General features: G+C 45.6%; 1 protein-coding gene across 1 annotated transcript in view; it reads right to left on the minus strand.

Annotated features, from left to right (window-relative positions):
• The window catches only part of LOC146356138 (uncharacterized), a 35,581-nt gene extending 17,857 nt beyond the window's left edge, over positions 1 to 17,724 (minus strand). Inside the window, exon 1 of the mRNA XM_084831291.1 lies at positions 16,375 to 17,724. Coding sequence (XP_084687417.1) covers positions 16,375 to 17,709 — 1,335 coding nt within the window. The 5' untranslated portion in view covers positions 17,710 to 17,724. The remainder of the gene's footprint in view (positions 1 to 16,374) is intronic.
• Positions 17,725 to 23,484: the final 5,760 nt, after the last annotated feature.

Consider the following 23,484-nt stretch of genomic DNA (forward strand, 5'->3'; position numbering starts at 1 on the left):
ACCCACCACTCTTCCTTCTTCTGCCCTATATTTATCCTCACCATCTCTAATCATCCAATTCTTTTCTGCTGGAGAAGTAAAAAGAAACCAGCAGCAGAGATCACTTTGCCAGTCTTTACATTAAGAAAGTTAGAGACAATTTTAGATGCTGAATTCTATATTAAGAAAAAGTCAATAGAAGTCAAATTGGGTAGCTTTACCTGATAGCTCTTGGGGACCAACCTTCCAAAAATGATGCTGTATCTCAATGCAGGATAACATCTTCTTCCTCCAGTGTATAGGTCTGACCGAGTTCGCTGGATGCCTTGTGTACTTCCCCACCAGGAGCGGGGTCTTCCACTTCCTCTCTTGGGTGGGTCTCTTTCTGACCTTCTGCTGTTTCCATACTTGCTCAGGTTGTTTCCTGCCCTCTGTGTGGGACAGGTTCTCGATCAATGCAAATGGCTCATGTTGTCCCACAGTTCCCATTTATCCTGGCTCATATCTCTCCCCATCACCTCTGGTCATCTGTTCTTTGTCTATCGAGGTTCCCCTCCCCAGGATTCAGCCAGAACTTGCACAACCGGGTCCTGTAAGCTCTGGCCTAGTCCCTTCCTGCACCACTCATGCCCCAATTGGGCCCTGAGTAGGGATGTCCAAGGAATCCATCAGAGAGTTTGGGCCTGCAAAACTTTGGGCAGCTCAGCCCCCCAGACTCCCGGCTCACTTGTCCGCAGGCTCCCCTCAACTCAGGTTGCACTCGGCGGCAGCAGGACAGGAGCTGAGAGGGGGGCGCCATGGCACTTCTCTCCTGGCTCCCACTTCGTCGCCCACTCTTGAGCGAGAGAGTTGTGTGAGGCAGCTAGCAACGGGGCAGGGGGGGGGGCAACGGCAGGCAGCAGGCAAGTCCAGCACCTGCCGCTGCCCAACACCTGTCATTGTGCGGAGACTTGCATACATGACAGGAGAGTCTGGCAAGGGAGCCCGTGGCTAAGCTCACAAATGCAAGCCAAGCTGGGGCCTCCTGGGAAATCTGCTGAACCCCAAGACGGCCGGATTTCCTAGCACTGGACATCCCTATCCATGAGTGGCATAGGAAGGAGGGTTCCAACATGGCCAGGGCTCGTAAGAACAGGCTCCTGCAGGTGGCGGTGGAGACCTTTCCTTCATTTACAGAGAGGGCGAGGCAAGAAGCTCTGCGCCCCTCTCTGCACACGAGAGGAGTGCAGCAGAGCTTTTTCGAGTGGTCAGAGGCCTGTTATTCTCTGGCCTGCAAGAAGAAATGGTCGACCACTCGATAGCCTGCTATGACCAATATGCGTGACACTTTGCAGATGAAATCCATCGCATCCATCCTGACTTTGAGGGCATGGTTTTAATTGTTTCTGTAAGCTGCCTTGAATGACATTGGGGGGGGGGCTGTAAAAGTCAAATCAAATAAATTAATGTGAAATTAATTATGCAGAGTCTGAAAGATGTGCCGCATTCCACTTCCTTTGGCAGGGGCTCTTAGCGATGGAGTGCTGAAGCCAATCTCGGGGTCCATGCAGGTACACATGGGAAGAGACTAAATTAAGTGGGGGATTAGCTACAGGGCCACAGGGAGTATTTCTAGGGATGGCACGGGTGTCCAGTTGGGGGTGGAAGCTCAGCGATTTCTCACTGGGTCGGCCCCCCTGATGCCAGTCCTGGATCCTCGCGCATGCCAAGATGGCAAGCACATGGCCGCCCGCTCCCTTGCCAAGTCTCCATTTTATGTAAAAGTGGTGGTTTGTTTTTTTTCGTAACCATTTGCACAAATGACCGCTGTAAAAGGGCCATTTGTCCGAAATTACAGACATAGATGGACCATTTACGTGGGTAATTTTGTGTAAATGGCCCCTTTATGGCTACCATTTGCACAAATGGTTATTTACGAAAAAGGCCAAGCTGCCATTTTTACGCAAAAGGGCAGCTCAGTGAGGGAGCAGGCAGCCCTAAGAGTTCACCCACCCCTAAGAATTTCAATAAACCTCTCCTAGATGAGATTTCCTTTAAAAAAATCTATGTGCTACAGTAGAGGTAATCAAATTGGTGTCTTCCAGATGGTTCTGGCCCCTTCATGGATCACTGCCTTGTTGTGGCGAAGGGGCTTGTGTAACTCAGTGAAGCCATAAGCTATGCCGTGCAGGGCCACCCAAGACGGACAGGTCATGGCAGAGAGTTCTGACAAAATGTGGTCCACTGGAGAAGGAAATGGCAACCCACTCCAGTATTCTTGCCAAGAAAACCCCATGGAACGTATCACAAGGCTAAAAGAGATGACACCGGAAGATGAGCCCCTCAGGTCGGAAGGTGTCCAATATACTACTGGGGAAGAGCAGAGGGTATTTCCAAGTAGCGCCAGAAAGAGTGAAGCAGCTGGTCCAAAGCCGAAAGGACACTCAGCTGTGGATGTGTCTGGTGGTGAAAAGAAAATCCAATGCTGTAAAGAACAATATTGTTTAGGAACCTGGAATGTCAGATCAATGAATCAAGGTAAGCTGGAGGTGGTCAAACATGAGATGGCAAGACTGAACATCGACATCTTGGGAATCAGCGAACTCAAATGGCCAGGCATGGGCGAATTTAATTCAGGTGACCATCATATCTACTATTGTGGGCAAGAATCCCTTAGAAGAAATGGAGTAGCACTCATAGTCAACAAAAGGGTGGGAAAAGCAGTACTGGGGTACAATCTTAAAAATGATAGAATGATCTCAGTACGAATCCAAGACAAACCATTCAACGTCACAGTAATTCAAGTCTATGCCCCAACCACTGAGGCCAAAGAAGCTGAGGTTGATCGGTTCTATGAAGACCTACAACACCTTCTAGAACTAACACCAACAAAAGATGTCCTCTTCATCATAGGGGATTGGAATGCTAAAGTAGGAAGTCAAGAAATCACCGGGATAACAGGCAAGCATGGCCTTGGTGTACAAAATGAAGTAGGACAAAGGCTAATAGAGTTTTGCCAAGAGAACACGCTGATCATAGCAAACACTCTTTTCCAACAGCACAAGAGACGACTCTACACATGGACATCACCAGATGGTCAATATCGAAATCAGATTGGTTATGTCCTTTGCAGCCAAAGATGGAGAAGCTCTATACAGTCAGTCAAAACAAGACCTGGAGCTGACTGTGGCTCAGATCATGAGCTTCTTGTTGCAAAATTTCGGCTTAAATTGAAGAACGTAGAGAAAACCACTAAACCATTCAGGTATGACCTAAATCATATCCCTTATGAATACACAGTGGAGGTGAGGAATAGATTTAAGGGATTAGACCTGATAGACAGAGTGCCTGAGGAACTATGGACGGAGGTCCGTAACATTGTTCAGGAGGCAGCAACTCAATCCATCCCAAAGAAAAAGAAATGCAAGAAAGCCAAGTGGCTGTCTGATGAGGCTTTACAAGTAGCTGAGGAAAGAAGGGAAGCGAAAAGCAAGGGAGAAAGGGGAAGATATATCCAACTGAATGCAGAGTTCCAGAGAACAGCAAGGAGAGACAAGAAGGCCTTCTTAAATGAACAATGCAAAGAAATCGAGAAAAACAACAGAATGGGAAAGACTAGAGATCTCTTCAAGAAAATCAGAGATCTCAAGGGAACGTTTTGTGCAAAGATGGGCATGATAAAGGACAAAGAAGGCAGGGACCTAACAGAAGTAGATGAGATTAAGAAGAGGTGGAAAGAATACACAGAAGAACTATACAGGAAAGATCTTAATGTCCCTGATAGCCATGATAGTGCGGTCACTGAACATGAGCTGGACATCCTCGAGAGTGAAGTCAAGTGGGCCTTAGGAAGCATTACTAACAACAAAGCTAGCGGAGATGACAGTATTCCAGCTGAGCTATTTAAAATCCTAAAAGATGATGCTGTTAAAGTGCTGCATTCAATATGCCAACAAATTTGGAACACTCAACAGTGGCCACAAGACTGGAAAAGGTCAGTTTACATTCCAATTCCAAAGAAGGGCAACGCCAAAGAGTGTTCAAACTACTGCACAATTGCGCTCATTTCACATGCCAGCAATGTTATGCTCATAATCCTACAAGCTAGGCTTCAGCAGTATGCAAACCGAGAACTACCGGAAGTACAAGCTGGATTTCGAAGAGGCAGAAGAACTAGAGATCAAATCGCCAACATTCGCTGCATCATGGAGAAAGCAAGAGAATTCCAGAAAAACGTCTATATCTGCTTCATTGACTACGCTAAAGCCTTTGATTGTGTGGATCACAACAAACTGTGGCAAATTCTTAAAGTGATGGGAGTACCAGACCACCTTACCTGTCTCCTGACAAACCTGTACGAGGGTCAAGAAGCAACAGTAAGAACCAGACATTAAACAACCGAGTGGTTCAAAATTGGGAAAGGAGTACGACACGGCTGCATATTGTCACCCTGCTTATTTAACTTATATGCAGAGTACATCATGAGAAATGCCGGGTTGGATGAATCACAGGTCGGAATTAAGATTGCTGGGAGAATTATCAACAACCTCCGATATGCAGACGATACCACCCTAATGGCAGAAAGCGAAGAGGATCTCAAGAGCCTCTTGTTGAGGGTGAAAGAGGAGAGTGCAAAAGCTGGTTTGAAACTCAACATTAAAAAAACGAAGATCATGGCATCTGGCCCCATCACTTCCTGGCATATAGAAGGGGAAGAAATTGAAGCAGTGACAGATTTTACTTTCTTGGGCTCCAAGATCACCGCAGACGGTGACTGTAGCCATGAAATTAAAAGACGCTTGCTCCTTGGGAGGAAAGCTATGGCCAACCTAGACAGCATAGTAAGAAGCAGAGACATCACCTTGCCGACAAAGGTCCATCTAATCAAAGCTATGGTTTTCCCAGTAGTAATGTATGGCTGTGAGAGCTGGACTATAAGGAAGGCTGAGCGCCGAAGAATTGATGCTTTCGAACTATGGGGCTGGAGAAGACTCTTAGTCTTCTCCAGCCCCATAGGCGCTTTGCTGCTCCCCCTGCAAGGCGCTTTGCTGCTCCCCCTGCAAAGTTCAGGCCGGGGGGGGGAGGCTTCCCGCCTCACCCTGGCCGAAATTCAGGCCGGGGGGAGGCTTCCCGCCTCGCCCGGCCGCGAACTCCAAAGTTTAAAAAAAAAAAAACGCCCCCGTGATAGGCTACGTGACGATTAACGTAGCCTATCACGGCTAGATCTGCAAAGTCAGCCGTGATAGGCTACGTTAATCGTCACGTAGCCTATCCCGGGGGCGTTGTTTTTTTTTTTCTTTTATTGCAATGGCGGTAGCGGCAGCCGGTCAAAAGACTGGCTGCCGCTCCCACCCCGCACGAACACCCGCCGAACCGCCGGCCAGACCCGCCGCCGGGAGGGACATTCGGCGAAGGTAAGTCCCGTCCCGGGGGGGGGCGGGGGGGCAGAGGATTTCTCCCCAAAACTTGTTCAGGGGGCCGAACACGTTGGCGCTCAGCCCCCCGAAGTTTCGGGGAGAAATTCTCCGCCATCCCTATGAGTCCCCTGGACTGCAAGGAGGTCAAATCAGTCCATACTAAAGGAAATCAACCCTGAGTGCTCATTGGAAGGACAGATACTGAAGCTGAAGCTCAAATATTTTGGCCACCTAATGCGAAGAGAAAACTCCCTGGAAAAGACCCTGATGCTGGGAAAGACTGAAGGCAAAAGGAGAAGGGGACGGCAGAGGATGAGATGGCTAGATAGCATCACCGATGCAATGAATATGAACTTGAGCACACTCCGGGAGAGAGCGCAGGACAGGAAGGCCTGGCATGCTATGGTCCATGGGGTCACGAAGAGTCAGACACGACTGAACGACTGAACAACAACAACAAGATGGTTCTGGACTACAACTGCCATCATCCCTAGCCACCATGGCCAATGGTCAGGGATTATGAGAGCTGTGGTCCAATGACACCTGGAGACCAAAGGTTGGGAAAGAAATACTCTGAAGCTAACTTGTTGTTGTTCAGTCATTCAGTTGTGTCCGACTCTTCGTGACCCCTAACTACCCCAAGCTAAAGCCAGCTCAGAAAGGAGCTTCAGGGCAACCCAGAATCGAGGCATAAAAAGGCACATCCCCCCTTACCCGGTGGTCTGGCCTCAGCATCTTCACGTTCCTGCTCCGTTTCTGTGGACTGCGGCCTTTGCTGAATATCAGACACAATCTGGCCTGACGTGGAGGAACTCTCAGCCACATGTACAAATTCTCCCTGAAACCAGAGACAAGAGCCCCTTCAGGTTAGAGTGATAGTGCCTGATGATATAAGGCCTAATCCTGTCCTTTACTGTGTACGTCACAGTCCCTTGTACAAGGGAAAAATCAGGACTGAGTTACCTCAACAAACACTGAAGCCTTTGATGCAGGGATGTTGCTAGGCACTGTTAAGATGTGGGACCAAGGCCCATTGGACACAAATCTGCATGTGCTAATTTATATCTATGTATACTAGTGTAAAGCCCAGGTTGCCATGAGCACTAGTAGTCTGAGAGTGAAACATACTGTTCCTTGGCTCCTGCTATGTCAGTCCTGCAGAAGCTGTATGGAGGTTGCTTTCCTTCAGTGCAGCAAAGGACTATTGTCCCTCGCTTCCTCACACCCCTTTCTGCTGAACGACATTTGCTTCTTCCCTTCAGACCTCAAGCCCACCTCCTTCCCTCTTCCCCAGTGTTTTAAAACCCAGCTTTCCCAGGGGCGCTTCTTTTCCTCCTCCACTGCCACCTCCACTGCCATCCCTGCTGCCAAGATGGCCGCTCCAAGAGCGGGCTTGACTTGCAAAGCCAAAGGCCCTCCCTCTGTCCCTGCCTTTGTGTTTTTCTCTGTGCGCACCTACACAGCGCAGAGCGACTTCAGAGCTGAACTCCCTGACTACCTCAGGCTCCTGACCAGGGTGCAGAAACATGCTGCTTGGTTACTGAAGCTTGGTTATTATGTTGAACTTCCAAATTTTCTGCAGATCTACACTGCTCACACTTCAGTGTGACTTCATGGAGGCCATGAAGTCCCAAGCCAGAACTCCAGGGACTTGGGCCATGAAGTCCCAAGCCAGAACTCCAGGGTCAGCCTCAGCATGGAAATTAAGGCCACCCAAAACCACCGTCCCGGGTTCCTCCAGCGCCACACTTGAGACCACCTCCGCCAACTTGGTTGCAGGGTGGGCAGTACACCAGCAGCATCCCCACCAGCAGTATCGCTATGGCCCAACACCAGGTGCAACCCCTCAAAGCCCGCGCCATGGTGGAGTGGTCTCCTGGTGCGAGAGATGGAAGTTCTGTAAGCCATGGTGACTCCCCCCTGCTCCAGCCTATGCTGGTGCTGCCCCAAATACCAAGGTGGGCAGGGCTGAGACAGGGCAACCCCACCCAGCTTACCCACCCAAGGCTCAGTAATACACAACAGGTCGGCCTTCTCATCCATGATTCGATTGTGAAAGAGTGCGGTCTCATTGCAGACTGACCAGGCACTAAATAGCAGCACCTTGAGACAGGAGGGCTCAGTGGAAGAGCTACCAGGTACATGAAAGCTAGAGGCGGGGGGTAGAAGGGGAACAGTGTATGAACATCTGTGACCCATTCTACTCTGATGTCCAAACCCCCTCCTCCTGCCATATCTCCATCTGCCCCAAGTCACTGGAAGGTTCCACTTCCATGGGTCACTGTGTCAGAGTTTCCCAAGCACATCCTTACCACACCAGAACTTCCCACACACTCTCAGCACCCACTCACAACTCAAACTTACCCTCAACCATTCAGAAACTCACACTCCATTCATCCTCCCAATCACCCACAGCCCACCTGGCATAATCACAGATTCTATATTGTGGTTATAGCCAGCCACACCGGTCACCATCATTCCACATTACAAATAACTAGCCTTTGGTTCTACCTCTCGGTGATAAGATGGACAAATCTCAACAGTTGCCCCATTACTGAAATCATTCTTGCCTGAGGGATATGGGGTTCTTCTCCTGTCCCTTCTGATCCCTTCTCTGATCTTGGGCCTGTGGAGTTTTGGTGCTCCATGGGTCAGCTCACAAAAATAGTGTTGGACTATAAGAACTAGAAGAAAGATCAGCCATCCAGATTGCTGTGCTCACCTACTGCCTAGAGAAAAAGAGATGGAAATAGGAACACTAACAAATGATCACCCTCCGAGGTACTTAACACCAAACAACTGCCTGGAAGGAAGGAAGGAAGGAAGGAAGGAAGGAAGGAAGGAAGGAAGGAAGGAAGGAAAACATTTGAACATGTAAATTGGGATTTAGGACTGCTGTTCCTGATTCAGGAATTTTATAGAAATACAACTATGAGGGCAAGGCTTAGGACAGATGAGAGATTGTCGAAAGACATCTGGACAACCAAGGGAGTCAAACAAGGTTGTTTGTTGGCACCCTTTTTGTTCAATCTTTACATTAATAATATTGTAAATGAGTTAAACTGTCCAGAGTACTTCCACCGCCCCCAATAAGCAATCGTAAAGTTTCAATATTAAAGCAGATGACTTGGTACTGCTATCCATGAATAAATCGGGCTGAAGACAAGCCTGAACAAACTTTATGATTTCTGCCAAATGGAACAGCTCACAATTTACGACGCTAAATCCAAGTTGCTGGTCTTTGGCAAACGTCCCCCCAGGTACAACTGGAGGCTAGATGGAAATAAGACAGAGCAGGTTTCCTCCTTCGAATACCTGGGTGTATACTTTGATAAGACAAGTTCTTGGAAGATTCAGCTCCAGAACATTAAAATAATGGCACAGAAGACAACTCAAGCTGTCTTGAAATTTTTCTGCTCCAGGGGAGGCAGGCTGGTGCCTCCAGCACTGAAAGCATTTCTTGGAAAAGCAGTTGTTCAAATCCAAAGTAGGATTAAGGTTTTGGGGGTCAGGCATAACCACTCGAAGGAGTTGGAGGACTGCCAAAACATGTTTCTGAGGTATTTACTGGCAGTAACCCCAGGGGACCCCAGCTCCCTTCCTCGGGGCAGAGACAGGCATGGTATCAGTAGAAGCTAGGGCTCAGAAGGCAGCCCTTCTGTGTTATAAAAGGGTCCTGGGCATGCCCAAAGACCGCCTCCCCAAGCTTTGCTTGAGAGAACAAATGAAGAAGGGTGGCTGGGCTAAGACATGGAAAGAGTTGCTAACCTCCAAAAAAAACTTCTACCAGATGATTTTACCATACTGGGAACCAAAAACAAATTGAGAGGTTGGATATATGGACAAGATAATAGTCAGGACTTCATTCTAATTAAATCTTCAAAGTTTTCTCAATGGTACTATTTGTTTAAAACAGATAATGAAAGAGCCCAATGCCTACAAACACTTACTTTTGCTTCTTGGAGAACCTCATCTACAGAACTACACTTCCAAACCACGCCCACGGCATTCTCGGATGGATATAGGCATGTTCCAAGAAACCGATGGTTCAGTATCTGTGGTATGGGAGAGGTACAGGATATCTCACATTATTTACTGTACTGTCATCTATATCAAAATCCCAGGGAGAGATTCCTGGGACAGATTTTTGGCATCCTTACAGGGTAAAGGTATCTATGTGAATATTTGGTGGTTACTGTCAGTTTGTGACCCTTATGTTACACGCAAAACAGCTTTGTTTGCTAAGGGCGCAAAACATATTCGTGCAATCACTGTGAATGCTATTGCAGTTAGTTGTGAAGGTGATTCGTTCATTTCATTTCTGTTTACATTCTGTTATTGCATGATGTTGTTATGTTGTTTCTAATGGCTATTAGTCAAATACAATAAAATATCCTGATGTGACTGGATCTGAAAAACGGGATCTATTATGATGAAGATTATCATTGCATTTATATCCCATCTCTTTTCCTCTTGCAAGCAACCTAAAGGAGCTTATTTGAACCTTCTCTCCATTTTATTTTTTACAGTATCACTTTTGTTTTGTTAATACACACTGTCATATTCTGATAAGGTCTTGGATAGTGGTCTGTCCTTGCTTACAGGCAGCTCTTTAATCTCAAAAAACTTTTCACCCCAAAGGGCGGAAGGCACAACAGAGACACAAACAGAGAGATGAGATTCTGCAACAAATCCAGAAACCAACTTTGTTCCTACATCCACTCTGGCAGCACTGCTCCAGGACCAAACATCATCAGTTACATTCACCTGCTCGTCTTCTAATATGCTATATGCTGTCATATGCCAGCAGTGCCCGTCAACAGAGCACAAGCAGTTCAGTCTCAGTGCAAATGAAGACATAGACCCAAATTTGACATCAGAAATGGTGACGTTCCAGACCCAGAGGGAGATCGTTTCAGGTTTTCAGAACAGCCTGCCACTGACCAGAAAGCTGTACTTCAACAAAGAATGTCAAAGAGAAACCCTAGCATGAAATTGCTAATCAGTAAATTTGATTTTATCAGTAAGGCCTAAAGAGAGATAATGGTGTCCTGATAGACAGTAGCAGTAAGTTTTGAGAACAATGTTCCCTTAATTAACATATGCTCTACATGAAATTGTCCCAGCCTGTCCTTTTGGATTTCATGGCCATTTAGCCTCCCCTTTCTTTCAACCCATGCATATGAAAAGCTTCCAGATAGGGATCTGCTTCATGCATCTGCTGAAACAGACTCACATAGCATGGTGGGAACAGACTGACATGCTCTAAAACACACGCACAAACACAGATCAATTCTAAATCTTTACACTGGCACATCTATGTTCTTTTTACTATGACAGACTTAACACACCAATCAGTCTGGAACCCCTCAAATATACCATAGATAAACTTTAACTTCTGCCTGGGACATACCAGGCAGCAATTTCCAAGCCAAAGCACTTCTGCAATCAGTTACAGCCACTCTAGGAAGGAACTACATTCAGAGCAGCCACTGAATTAATTTCCCAGGGAGGGGAACAGGGCTGTCTGGGGCCCTTTTCTGGAAATTCAGACTTCTGTTGCTCCTTGAGCAAGGTCTTGCAAGGATTTATTCCTTCCTTTCTTCTTCCCAATGCTCCTCTCCCTCCCAGCTGTGTATCTGACATAGTTAAAGGGGGCCAGCTGTGGGACATTTGTGTGAGACTTGCAAGGGATACTGGGAACTGTAGATCACAGCAAACAAAAACACAAAGATACAAAAACACCCTCGTTTGGGGAGGAAGCCTGATTTAAAACAGCTGAGATTTTTATTTCCATTCCATTCTTATTCATTTGGTTGCTCAGCTTTCATCTATTTTGTACATACCTGGATTTTTGAAAGAAGATTAAGAACATTAAGCTGGATCAGACCAAGGTCCATCTAGCATAAGGGCTTTTGCCTGTGTCACTCCCAAACTCAGGAATGCCCTCCCTTTTGACTGGTTCCCCCATTCTCTCTGTGTTCATGACACACATCTTTTGAAGTTTTTTAATTGTTATGGTTTCAAAGGTTGTTGCTCCAGATAATCAGTATAGAAAGAAAGAAAGAAAGAAAGAAAGAAAGAAAGATTGCACAGCATCCCATTTCCCATACTTCTCCAAAGCCCAGTAGGAAAACATGATGTCCTCCCCACTACCACCACCATTGCTTGCTCCCAGTTTCTCATCTTGGTATACAATCCCTGAACATGGAGGTTCCATTACTTATCAAGCCTGGTGGTGTAATGGTCAGAGTGTACGACTGGGACTGAAAAGATCCTGGCCCAAATCCCCATTCGGCCAGGAAGCTCACTGGGTGACTTTAGCCTAGTCATTGACTCTCTGCCTAACCAACCTCACAGGGTTGTTGTGAGGATAAAATGGAGAAAGAGATTCATATATGCTCCCTTGGGCTCCTTGAAGGAAGATAGTGCTGGGAAGGAACTTGTATAGAATAGAGACATGGTGTATTTAGACTAGCTGGATGCATTTAACTCTGGTTGTTATATTTTCCCTACTGGTCCTATGGTTTTGGAGTGTGTGCATGTGTTGAATCTGTTCTGATGTAAAAACCTTCTCTTATTAACAATGCTTTTCTAGAAAACATTTCAGTTTTGTTGTTTGTAGTGCCTTTTGTTATGGGGTTACCCACACCACATCTAAAGTTCCTCCCCCCACTGCCTGGTATTTTCTATAGGTGGTTACAGGAGACCCAGAGGTTTTCTTTTTCTTTCAACACTGGTTTGGTTGAGGCAACCAGAGAGATAAAGATTACAGGAGAAAAACCATCCCTAGCCACCCTGCCCCAATTTGATGTCCAGCCCAACTGCAGGTTGGAGCAGTTAGATTAAGTCAGAAGATTGGATACAGAAAAAAATTCTTGCACTCTTTCTTGCAGTCACTCCACTTCAAATCAATGTCTCCCAACAAGCCTGTTGCCCACAAAAATGGCAGAGGGGTGAACACAGTATCAACTGAATCAAACGGGGAAAGACACAAATACAATGAAGGAATGAACTGTTATCTATTTTCTTAATCTTACTTCTGGAGGAACAAACTGTCCTCCATTTGTGGCATTCAGTCCAGTCATAGTATATTATGGGATTGTGTGTGTGTGTGTGTGTGTGTGTGTGTGTTAGATTCAGCCAAAAGTTTAATTGTTCAGAGGTCAAACATTTAGTCAGAAAATAGAAGGCAGGTAGTTTACCTCAGGAAGCAGGATGTTATAATGTTCAGAAAAAAAGTGAGAGAAGGCAAAACAACAACTACAAAAAAATGGTTTTAGCTCAGGAAACAGAAAGTTTGTTGGCAGAAATGAGCAAGAAACTGATTTGTTGGAGTTGGGGAAAGAAAGAAAAATAATGTTAAAAGAAAAAATCCAGAGAGAGAGAAAGAGCAGGAAGATGGAGAGAATGAGAGAGTGAGAAAGAGAGAAGTTAAAAAGAAGAACTGGAGAACTGACTGGCAGAGATGGACCAGTGACGCTACCTAGATAAAATACAGATAAAGTCTAATTGCTCCTTGGGAAGAAAGCTATGGCCAACCTACACAGCGTAGTAAGAAGCAGAGACATCACCTTGCCGACAAAGGTCCGTCTAATCAAAGCTATGGTTTTCCCAGTAGCAATGTATGACTGTGAGAGCTGGACTCTAAGGAAGGCTGAGCGCCGAAGAACTGATGCTTTCGAACTGTGGTGCTGGAGAAGACTCTTACGAGTCCCCTGGACTGCAAGGAGGTCGAGTCAGTCCATCCTAAAGGAAATCAACCCTGAGTACTCATTGGAAGGACAGAGACTGAAGCTGAAATATTTTGGCCACCTAATGCGAAGCGAAAACTCTCTGGAAAAGACCCTGATGCTGGGAAAGACTGAAGGCAAAAGGAGAAGGGGACGGCAGAGGATGAGATGGCTAGATAGCATCACCGATGCAATGAATATGAACTTGAGCACACTCCGGGAGAGAGCGCAGGACAGGAAGGCTTAGCGTGCTATGGTCCGTCGGGTCACGAAGAGTCGGACACGACTGAACAACAACAAGATAGCTGGATGCATGTATCCCTGGTTGGTTTATTATTAGTGCACTGTCGAAAATTTTCCCCACAGATTTTTCAACCATTCTCATTCAATTTGACAGAAAAGAAATTGTTTTTGAAAAGGAATTCAAAGCAGAAGAAATGTCAGCCCTCTATAGGTCTTTCAGGGAAGGAATGGTATTATCATCTGCATTACAGACAAGATGGATCCACAATCCCCCTCAGGAATTTAATATTTAGAAGACCCTGGAAGAGGTGGCAAACCCTGAAGAATCACAACTAGATGAGTCAAAGTTTCTCAGAAGATATTTTTCTCAGAAAAGTCCTGAGATTGCTCTTTTTGTACCTCACGATAAATAAAAGGCTACTTCACAGAATTTTCCCCAATTTTCTTCACCATTCTTTTATCATGGTAGCTGCATTCCCTCCCCCCGCCCTGGCAACCCACCCTAACCCATGATCAGGAATGAAGGTAGGATGGGTACTGTGGAGGATGCAAAGTGGGGACAAAGTTCCAACACAGCTGATGTGGTTGCCACTTGCAGTGGCAGCACAAAGCCCCCCAAAACATGGATGAAACTGTGTGCACAGGTCTATGTGTTACCCTATTGCTCATAGGGATGTGTGTGTAGAGCCAATCCCTTTCTAATGGCCTACCCCCACATGGCCTAAAGGAGATACCTGGGACTGAAAAAGTTTTAAAGAGGCTTTGGTGGAGCCAGTCAGAGAGAGAAGACTGGTGGCAGCAGAAAAGGCCACGGGAAGAAAAGAGCCACAAGGAGTTTGGAGAGATTATTTTGAAATGTTTCCCTTTCCACTCAGAGAACAGGGAATTGCTCATCCATGACATCACTCATTCCGAGTAGGGAAGGTGCTTCTAAATGACACTTCACTTTAATGAAATTACAAGGCAGCCCTATTGATCTTTTCCCAGCCTTGTTCAACCATGTTCCATGTGGCTAGGGTCTTCTCACCGAGGCTTTTTGTCCCATGATTTTACCAGCGCATCTCCTTCCAGATTCTTCGTGGGATTAGGCTTGTCCCTGTACATGAGCTTCCCGCCCCCTGCTCCCCGCCCCCCCGTTTATCTGCAAGATCTATATGTTGCATTATACAGCCACTAGATGGCACTGTTGTCATATAGTGCCACATCCTCTTTTCATGTGCAAATTCAGGCTAATTGAAAGTAGATCTTTTTGTTAGCTCATTATTTCCATTTCAAATTAAGCTGCAGAAGGAAAGGACCTGCAAACTTCTGTGAGTAACCAATCTCAGTCACAGGATAAAAGCCCCATGTGGAGAAGCCCTAAGCACCTGCTAACTCTGTGGGAAACTGCAGCCTAAATGTCCAGCCTGTGACTATTCTTGTTTAAAGGAGCAAATAGAATAAAGACTATAAAACAGAGAAAATACACACAGTTTTATTAGTAATCAAACTTATTGAATGTTTCATAAGCCATCTAAAAAGCTGTAACAGCTACGGTACCAGTTTTCCATTCCAACTCCATAACAGAGAAACCACAGAAGCCTTTCAAACATTTCTCTTCTTCATCTCCCCTCTGGGTGGGTTCAAGATGCCCCACATTTACCTTTATATCCTCTATAACCTGGCCTAATTTTCTGAAGACCCCCTCACTACAATCTGAGCATTTATTGATATGACTGCTGCCATGGCATTGCCCCCGCCAAGAAGAAAAAAGAAGATTGCTGTCATTTCTCTGGCAGAGGGGGAAAGTTCTGTTTTTCCAGTGTCTCCCAAAGGGAATTTTCAGAAAATGGTAAAGTACAATTATTAAAACCATCCAGATACAACATACAGTTAATAACTTCAGTGAACCACATACATAGGATTGGACCAGTAATGTATTAAAACCATCTCACTAAAACATGCAATGACCTATAGAAGCTGAGGCAGGAAGTCCACATATCACATCCACTAAAAAAGTCCTGCTTCATGCAATTACCTTCCAAGATTAAAAATAATAACACCCGAATCATGGTCCTAGCTGATCATCTCTTTATATTTGGAGGTTGTAGGGGGAATATGGCCTCTTTGTGGATCCTTTGATGAGATATAATGTATGTGCAGAGACTGAATCTTACCACAGTCCAAACAATTATGGGATTTCCCTCCGGTGTGCATTCTCAAGTTCATGGAGGCTTGATTCATCATGAACACTCTCACTATAGTTTCAGTGTTTGTATAATCTCTCCCCTGTATGGACACTTAGAAATATCTTAAGGGTTTGCTGTAGAAGTGAATATTTTTCAACATAAGAAATATTTATGCAGAGTCTCCCTGTATGATTTCTTTTATCTCAAGTTAGTTCTGAACTTATCTTTACACACAGAACATTCATAAGGCATATCCTTTTATGTAATTTTCAAAAAATGATGAAATACAATTAAGGTATTAAAAACATCCCACTAAAACATGCAATTAATACAGCCAGTGAAACACAGAACATGAGATAGGGTGTTCCACATAACACATCGGCTAAAAAGGCCCTCATGAAACTATCTTTCAAGACACAAAAGCTCACCTTAAGAATGGTCCTAGCAGATAACCTAATATTGTGAGGATCAAACTGGAAAACATGTGGATCCTTTACTGCAAGGTGTGTGGAGGGGCTGAAAGTTCTACGACACTCCAAGAAGACAGTGTGTTTCTCTGCTCTGTGCATTCTCATCTTCATCAAGACTGGATTCATCATCAAAAAGTGCCCTAGAATGACTGCATTTAATGGTCTTTCCTTCTTATGGACAATGCTATGTATTGTAAGGTTTGCTAGGCAAGTGAACCTTTTCTCACAAACTGAGTCTTTCCGGTATGAATTCTTTGATGTTTAATAAGATGTGAGCTCTGACTGAAGGTTTTCTGCACACAGAGCATTTCTAAGGTCTCTCTTGTGTGTGACTTCTTTCATGTTTAGTAAGGTTTGAGCTGTGATTAAAGCTCTTTCCACATGCTTCGCATTTATAGGGTTTCTCCCCTGTGTGAATTAGTTCATGTCTGGCAAGGGATGAGCTCTGACTGAAGCTCTTTCCACATTCTTTACACACATGGGATTTCTCCCCTGTGTGAGTTCTTTCATGTCTAGTAAGACCTGTGCTCTGACTGAAGCCTTTTCCACATTCCTTGCATTTATAGGGTTTCTCTCCTGTATGGCACATTTGATGATGTATAAGGATTGATTTGCGGTTGAAGCTACTTCCACATTCCTGACATTGATAGGGCTTCTCCCCTGTATGGCACCTTTCATGTATTCTAAGGTTTGTTATTTGACTGAAGCTAGTTCCACATTCCTTACACTTGTAGGGTTTCTCCCCTGAGTGAATTTGTTGATGTCTTGTAAGGTGTGAGCGCTGACTGAAACTTTTCCCACATTCTTCACATTTATAGGGTTTCTCCCCTGTATGGCACATTTGATGTAGTTTAAGCCTTGATTTGCGTTTGAAGCTCCTTTCACATTCTTCACATTTATAGGGTTTCTCCCCTGAGTGAATTTGTTGATGTATTGTAAAGTATGAGCTCTGCCTGAAGCTTTTCCCACATTCTTCGCATTTATAGGGTTTCTCCCCTGTATGGCAAACTTGATGTCGTATAAGGCTTGATTTGTGGTTGAAGCTCCTTCCACATTCTTCACATTTATAGGGTTTCTCCCCTGTATGGCACCTTTGATGTAGTGCAAGGTTTGATGTTTGATTGAAGCTCCTTCCACATTCCTTACACTTATAGGGTTTCTCCCTTGAGTGAATTTGTTGATGTCTTGTAAGATTTGTGCTCTGGCTGAAACTTTTCCCACATTCTTTGCATTTATAGGGTTTCTCCCCTGTATGGCACCTTTGATGTAGTGCAAGGTTTGATTTTTGATTGAAGCTCCTTCCACATTCCTTACACTTATAGGGTTTCTCCTTTGAGTGAATTTGTTGATGTCTTGTAAGATTTGTGCTCTGGCTGAACCTTTTCCCACATTCTTCGCATTTATAGGGTTTCTCCCCTGTATGGCACCTTTGATGTAGCATAAGTCTTGATTTGCGCTTAAAGCTCCTTCCACATTCTTCACATCTATAGTGTTTCTCCCCTAAATGACACCTTTGATGTTCTGTAAGGTCTGATCTTTGGTTGAAGGTATTTCCACATTCTTTACACTCATAGGGTTTCTCCCCTGTGTGAATTCTTTCATGTCTTACAAGGGATGAGCTGTGTTTGAAGCTCTTTCCACATGCCTTACACTTATAGGGTTCCTCCCCTGAGTGAGTTTGTTGGTGTCTTGTAAGGTGTGAGCTCTGATTGAAGCTCATTCCGCACTTCAAGCATTTATGTATTTTCCCCTTTGTGTCAAGTATTGCACTTTTAACAGGGTTTTTGCTCAGATGGTCACTCTTCCCAGACTCTGAGCTTTGATTGGGTTCCACCTGCGTATGTTCTCAAATCAACATCAAGGTGCTTTCTATGTCTCTTTGCTGTTTGTCGCGTCGGTCTTGTTCCAGCAAGAACCCATTCAGAGAGAGAGTGGATTTATCCTTCCTCTCCTGTGTACGGTTTCACTCCTGCCTCTTTGTTCTGTGCTGATTGCAGAAGACTTCTTCATCCCTTGCTCTCTCTAGTAATGCCCAATGTTGCTTCCTCTTGGCCTCACTCACATGTATGGCATCTGATGTAATGAAGAAGTGAAAACAGAGTTGAGGAGGTGGATAAATGGTAGGAAAATGCATATCAATGTGTAAATTTTTACGATATTAATTTGTAAATTTGATCTTGCCTTCCTTCCTTCCTGAGGGGGCAACATGTTGCATGCACAGTTGACCTTTGTTCCAACCCTGCCTGCCTAAAATCCTGAAGTCATTTTGTCAATTTCACTGGAACGTTCCTATAAGTAGAAAACCTAGTATTTTGAACAAGTTATTTCCCAACTCCATCTCGAGCTTCCATTTGGAGTTAGCCAACCATGTTCCCTGAAGCCTGTGGCTATCCCTCTGCCAGGTGGATAAAGCAACATCTTTGATTCCTGATTCAATGGATCTTCTATAGCATGAATGAGAGAACAGATAAGCCAAGGGAAAATTCCTTAGGATTTAAATACAACATTGGCCTGGTTCACACATAACACTAACCCATGGTTTATTTAACCCATGGCTTGTTGCCCCACCCAGGTCTTGTCTGCCAGATGACTGAATAAGCCATGTCTTGTTTCCTCAATCCCTGGCTTTTTTTGTTTCCCTCTTCCTTTGCCCACTCCCCCCCTTGTATTCCAAATGCCCTCGCAGTGCTGTAGTACTGGCATGTAGAGTGGTTGGGTTGTTGTTACCACTCTTGCCCACCACCTTTGTAGCCTGCGAAGCAACCCATGAAGAACCCACAATTCTGGGTTCACATGTGCTGACAAACCATGGTTTAGAGTTTACAACCTAAAAATGAACCATGGGTTCTGTTTCTGGGTTGTTCATGGTTAACAAGCTATGGTTTGCTAGTGAAGATGAGTTCAAATATCACAATAATCCAGAATTTAGCAACCCATACCATGAGTTAGTGTTACATGCATACCAGGCCACTAACAGGGTTCACATGTCACACCAAGCCACCCTGTGAATAAGCTATGCAATGTGGCTTGATCGCATAATAACCCAGCATATGCCTGACAGATGAGTGGGGTGACTGTGGCTTGTTTTTTGCCCTACTTCCCCCGCAGTCCGCCAGCCAGCTCCAGCACGTATCCCAGTGTCCTTCATGGCATAATCCATCTTGCCTCCGCATCCCGGCCCCTTTCCCTCTCCAATCACCACCCCTTTTTGTTTTCCACCTTTTAAAGATTTTTTTTTCCAGTGCTTCAGGTGTACGCAAATGGGGTCCTATTTTCTTCCAGTTCCTGAAAATTGAGCAATTGTGTTCATACTTTTTAAATTTTCCCATTTCTTCATAACTGCACAGGTGCCTAAATTCCCCTTCCAATATTTATTTATTTATTTATTTAGGGCACAATCCTATGGCTAGAGCCTCATGTGGCGCAGAGTGGTAGGCGGCAGTATTGCAACCAAAACTCTTCCCACGACCTGAGTTCGATCCCAGCGGAAGCCGGGTCTCGGGTAGCCGGCTCAGGTCGACTCAGCCCTCCATTCTTCCGAGGTCGGTAAAATGAGGACCCAGCTTGCTGGGGGAAAGGTATTCATGACTGGCGAAGGTAATGGCAAACCACCCCACTATAGTTTGCCATGAAAACACCAGCATAAGCAGGCATCCCTCTAGGGGTCAGTAATGACCTGGTGCTTGCACAGGAGGAGCCTTTCCTTTCCTTTCCCTTTCCTATGGCTGCTAGACAGTGGCTAGACGGCCATAGCATGGTTCAGTTTCCGGGAACTGACCTCAGAGCGGAAGTTACAAGGTTGGTTCCCAGAAAACTGCCTCCTTGCCCCCTCCCCCCCCACACACACACACACCTTGTAGGCAGCACAGATCATCGCTGGGCTCCGGGCTTCAATGAACAGCACCGAGCAGGGCAAAAGGGGATGTTCCCGGAGGCGGGGGGGTGCCGAAGTGCAGGTACAACACTTCCTATGCATCATCCAGCCTCCCCACACACACTCACTCCAAAAATCAGCCATCTAGCTGAGAGGGCAGGGCAGCTGAGGTGCGGAGAAGATACCCTCTGCGCTCCGCCCACCCTGCTTTGGATAGGCGGTCACATCAGAGTTCAGAGGCAGCTGCCTCTCCACATAGGATTGCTCATCCATCTATCCATCTATCCATCCATCCAATCACATTTCTATACTGCCCAATGTCTTGTCAATATCCTTGTGTGTTTCAGCTGTTAAAGGGATCAAAGTGGAGTAGGTAACATACAAGGAAATTGAGAAGGTGAGTCAAATTTGCACACAGTTGCTAAGGTCCAGGGGTGGGGGGTGAAAGGGGGGATGATACCAAGGGAGAGTAATGCAATTGCAAACCTATTAATGCAATTGAGAAGCACTGAAAAAAGAAAAGAAAAGAAAAAGTTAGAAGTACGTGCAACAAAGAGCAAACAGAAATATCTCCAAATTAGCAAGGTAATCCTCTTACATTTAAGTGTTAAACTGAAACTTGCCAGTGTTTTTCTCCAGTTCAATACTTCCCCAAGTCTCCAGCACGTCAAGAAAAGGGAGATATGGCTCCCACACACACTTCATGGCTCCTTTTCGCAGCAGTTACTGCTGCAGTTACTGCAGTTCTTTTGTTTTTTCTTTCTAAATCTCAGAAATATTTGCCAAACTGAAAGGCAGGAAAGAAATTGGAGGGGAAATTGGTGCACACTTAGAGCCTTCACAGTAAAAGGAGAACTTTGTGCAACTTCAGTAACTGCTCTGAAAGGAAACATCATAATCTTCAAACAGAATTGAAAAATATCACTTATCGCCAACAAACTTTACAAAAACAAAAACAAGAAGACCCAGATTCCAAAATAAAATTAATTACAGGATAAGCTCATGGGTCATTTTTCCAAAACTTCCTTATTCATTATTTTGTCATAAAGTACATATACTCTGGAGATTCTCAGAGGCCCCACATCTTCCTGAAGGAAAAGAAAGAGCCCCAAATGTTTTTCAATATAAGATGAAAAGATGCTGCAGTGACCAGTGTTTGCCCTAGTTGGGCCTGGCTTGCCCAGATGCTGGCACCGGGACTATTTGCCCCTCTGCTGAGCTCTTCCTTCTGTCTGGGTGGTTACTCAGGGGCCCCTTGGTCTGCAGAGCCCTGGATTTCAGCCATAACTGAACCACTGTTCAAATGGTTTTTAAGTAGTCTTAGGGCGCAATCCTATGGGGATAGGGGGCCGCCTCCAAACTCGGAGGCAACTGCCTATCCAATGCAGGGCAGGAGAAGTGCAGAGGGGATCATTCTCTCCGCGGTCCTCGTGCCCTGCATTTGCGGCTAGACAGCTTCAGCTGTCTAGCCGCAAATGCAGGGCAGGAGGAGAGCAGAGAGAACCATCCCCTCTGCACTTCTCCTGCCCTGCATTGGATAGGCAGTCGCCTCTGAATTTCAGCTGTCTAGCCGCAGGGAGGCGGGGGGGGCAGACACCAGACAATGCATAGGAAGCATCAGAACAGCACTTCCACCCTCCCCGCCCCACCCTGAGGAATGCCCCATTTTCACCCTCTTACGAGCACTGAGCATGGGGCCAATCCACAGTGCCTACAAGGCAGCACGGGAGGGGGTGGCGGCCATAGGGTTGCACCCTTAGTGATTAATCAATTAAACGTTGCATTCCCTAGTACAAAATCCAGCAAGTCTTTCCCTTTCCAAGTTACAAGGTAAAGCTCAACCTTCAGGCCAAAGGAGATGTTCTTTAAACTGACTTGCTTACCTTCGTGTAAGTACATGCAGCCCTAACTGAAGTGGAATTGTGTGCTGGTCTTTTTCTTTGTTTTTAACACACACACACACCAATTGGGGGTTGTGGAGTTTTGGCACAAAAATACACGGGGAAAAGTTTTAATTCCTCCTCCTGAAAAACCATGGTGCTGAGCCAAATCAGGGCCATGCATGCTTACACAGAGGTAAGTAAGCCATTTAGAAGAACAGTTAGTTTTCTCTTTAGAAGCTGCTGCTGCTGCAAGTAACACCCCTATGCCTTCAAGCACAGAAAGAAATAAGCTCCTTTCACCTCTCACTCTTGCATGGGAATGGAGGCTCATGCTCTAGGAGCCTTCCTTGCTAGTGATCTTCCAGCCAGGGAGTTCCCTGTCTCCGCTTCTTTTTCCCTTGGAGAGGAGCAAGCTTCTCTGAACTTACCAAGATCTCCCCCAAAGCCAAGGAAGGTCTGCAGCCCAGACCCAAGGAAGGAGCCACAACCAGGATCAAAGCAGCAACCAGCCCAGATGAGGGAGGGAGGACACCTGCAAAAGAGCGGCCAGGGAGTTAAATTCCAGGGGGAACAAACTAGGGGGGAAAGGCCCAAATCTGAAGCTCTCTTCTGGTTATTCAGACTGTGCTGTTGCTTGAGTTCTTGTTGGATACAAGCAGAGATTTATAATTGTCCTTGTTCCTTCCAGTCCTCACATCTCTCCTCCTCACCAGCTTTGTCTTTGCACATTTAAATGGGGCCAGGTGTTGGTCATTTCGCTTGGATTTTCAAGGGCTGCTGGGATTTGAGATTTCAGACCTTGGGTAGAGGGAAAACCTGATTGAAGAACCAAGGGTTTTGTTTCTGCTCACCCTTCTAGAACAGAAAGAATCAATTACTTTCCTTCCCTCCTCCTCCTCCTTGTAGTTTTCACATATTTTCTGCACATGATGGTTAACCATGAAACACACTGGGAGCCAGTGTGGTGTAGTGGTGAGAGTGTTGGACTGGGAGCTGGGAGATCTGGGTTCTAGTCCCCACTCGGCCACAGAAGCTCACTGGGTGACTTTGGGCCAGTCACAGACTCTCAGGCCAACCTACCTCACAGGGCTGTTGTTGTGAGGATAAAATGGAGAAGAAGAGGATCATGTAAGCTGCCTTGGGTTCCTTGCAAGAGGAAAAAAGGCAGGATATAAATGCAATAAATAAAATAAATAAATGAAAACTGTGAGAAGACTTGCTGGATCAGGGCAAAGGTACATCAAGTCTGGGATTCTGCTTCCCACAGGGACCAGCCAGAGATGTCCTGGGGATCCTTCACACTGAGCTTTTATCCTGTGATTGAGATTGCTCCTTCACAGAAGTTTGCAGGCTCTTTACATGGTGCCATGAACCTCCAGGGTGTCTCCTGCACTAAATGCCCGCTGTTCCATTTTAAAATAGATCGCAGATAATGAGCTCTCAAATTACTCCATTGTGCTCCGCTTGAAGAAGAGCAAGATCATGGAAGACTCAAATCTGTGGAGAAGGAGTGGGAAAGGGACTGGGTGAAAAGAAAGCGGGTGAAAAAGGGAGTTGTGTGATCCTGCATTTAAAACAGAAGCAGAAAGCCCCATTTTAAATGCAGGATTTTAGGCTGGTGTAGAGACGCCCCTGGAAAGGAAACCCACGAGTAGGACATGCAGGCCTCTTCTGTCGTATAACGCAGCATCTGGCATTCAGAGGTCTGTGGTGCCTGACCATGGATGCTCCATTTACT

This window comes from Heloderma suspectum, chromosome 2, assembly GCF_057233095.1.
Source record: "Heloderma suspectum isolate Gila_16-S chromosome 2, 16-S_ref, whole genome shotgun sequence".
Lineage (NCBI taxonomy): Eukaryota > Metazoa > Chordata > Lepidosauria > Squamata > Helodermatidae > Heloderma > Heloderma suspectum.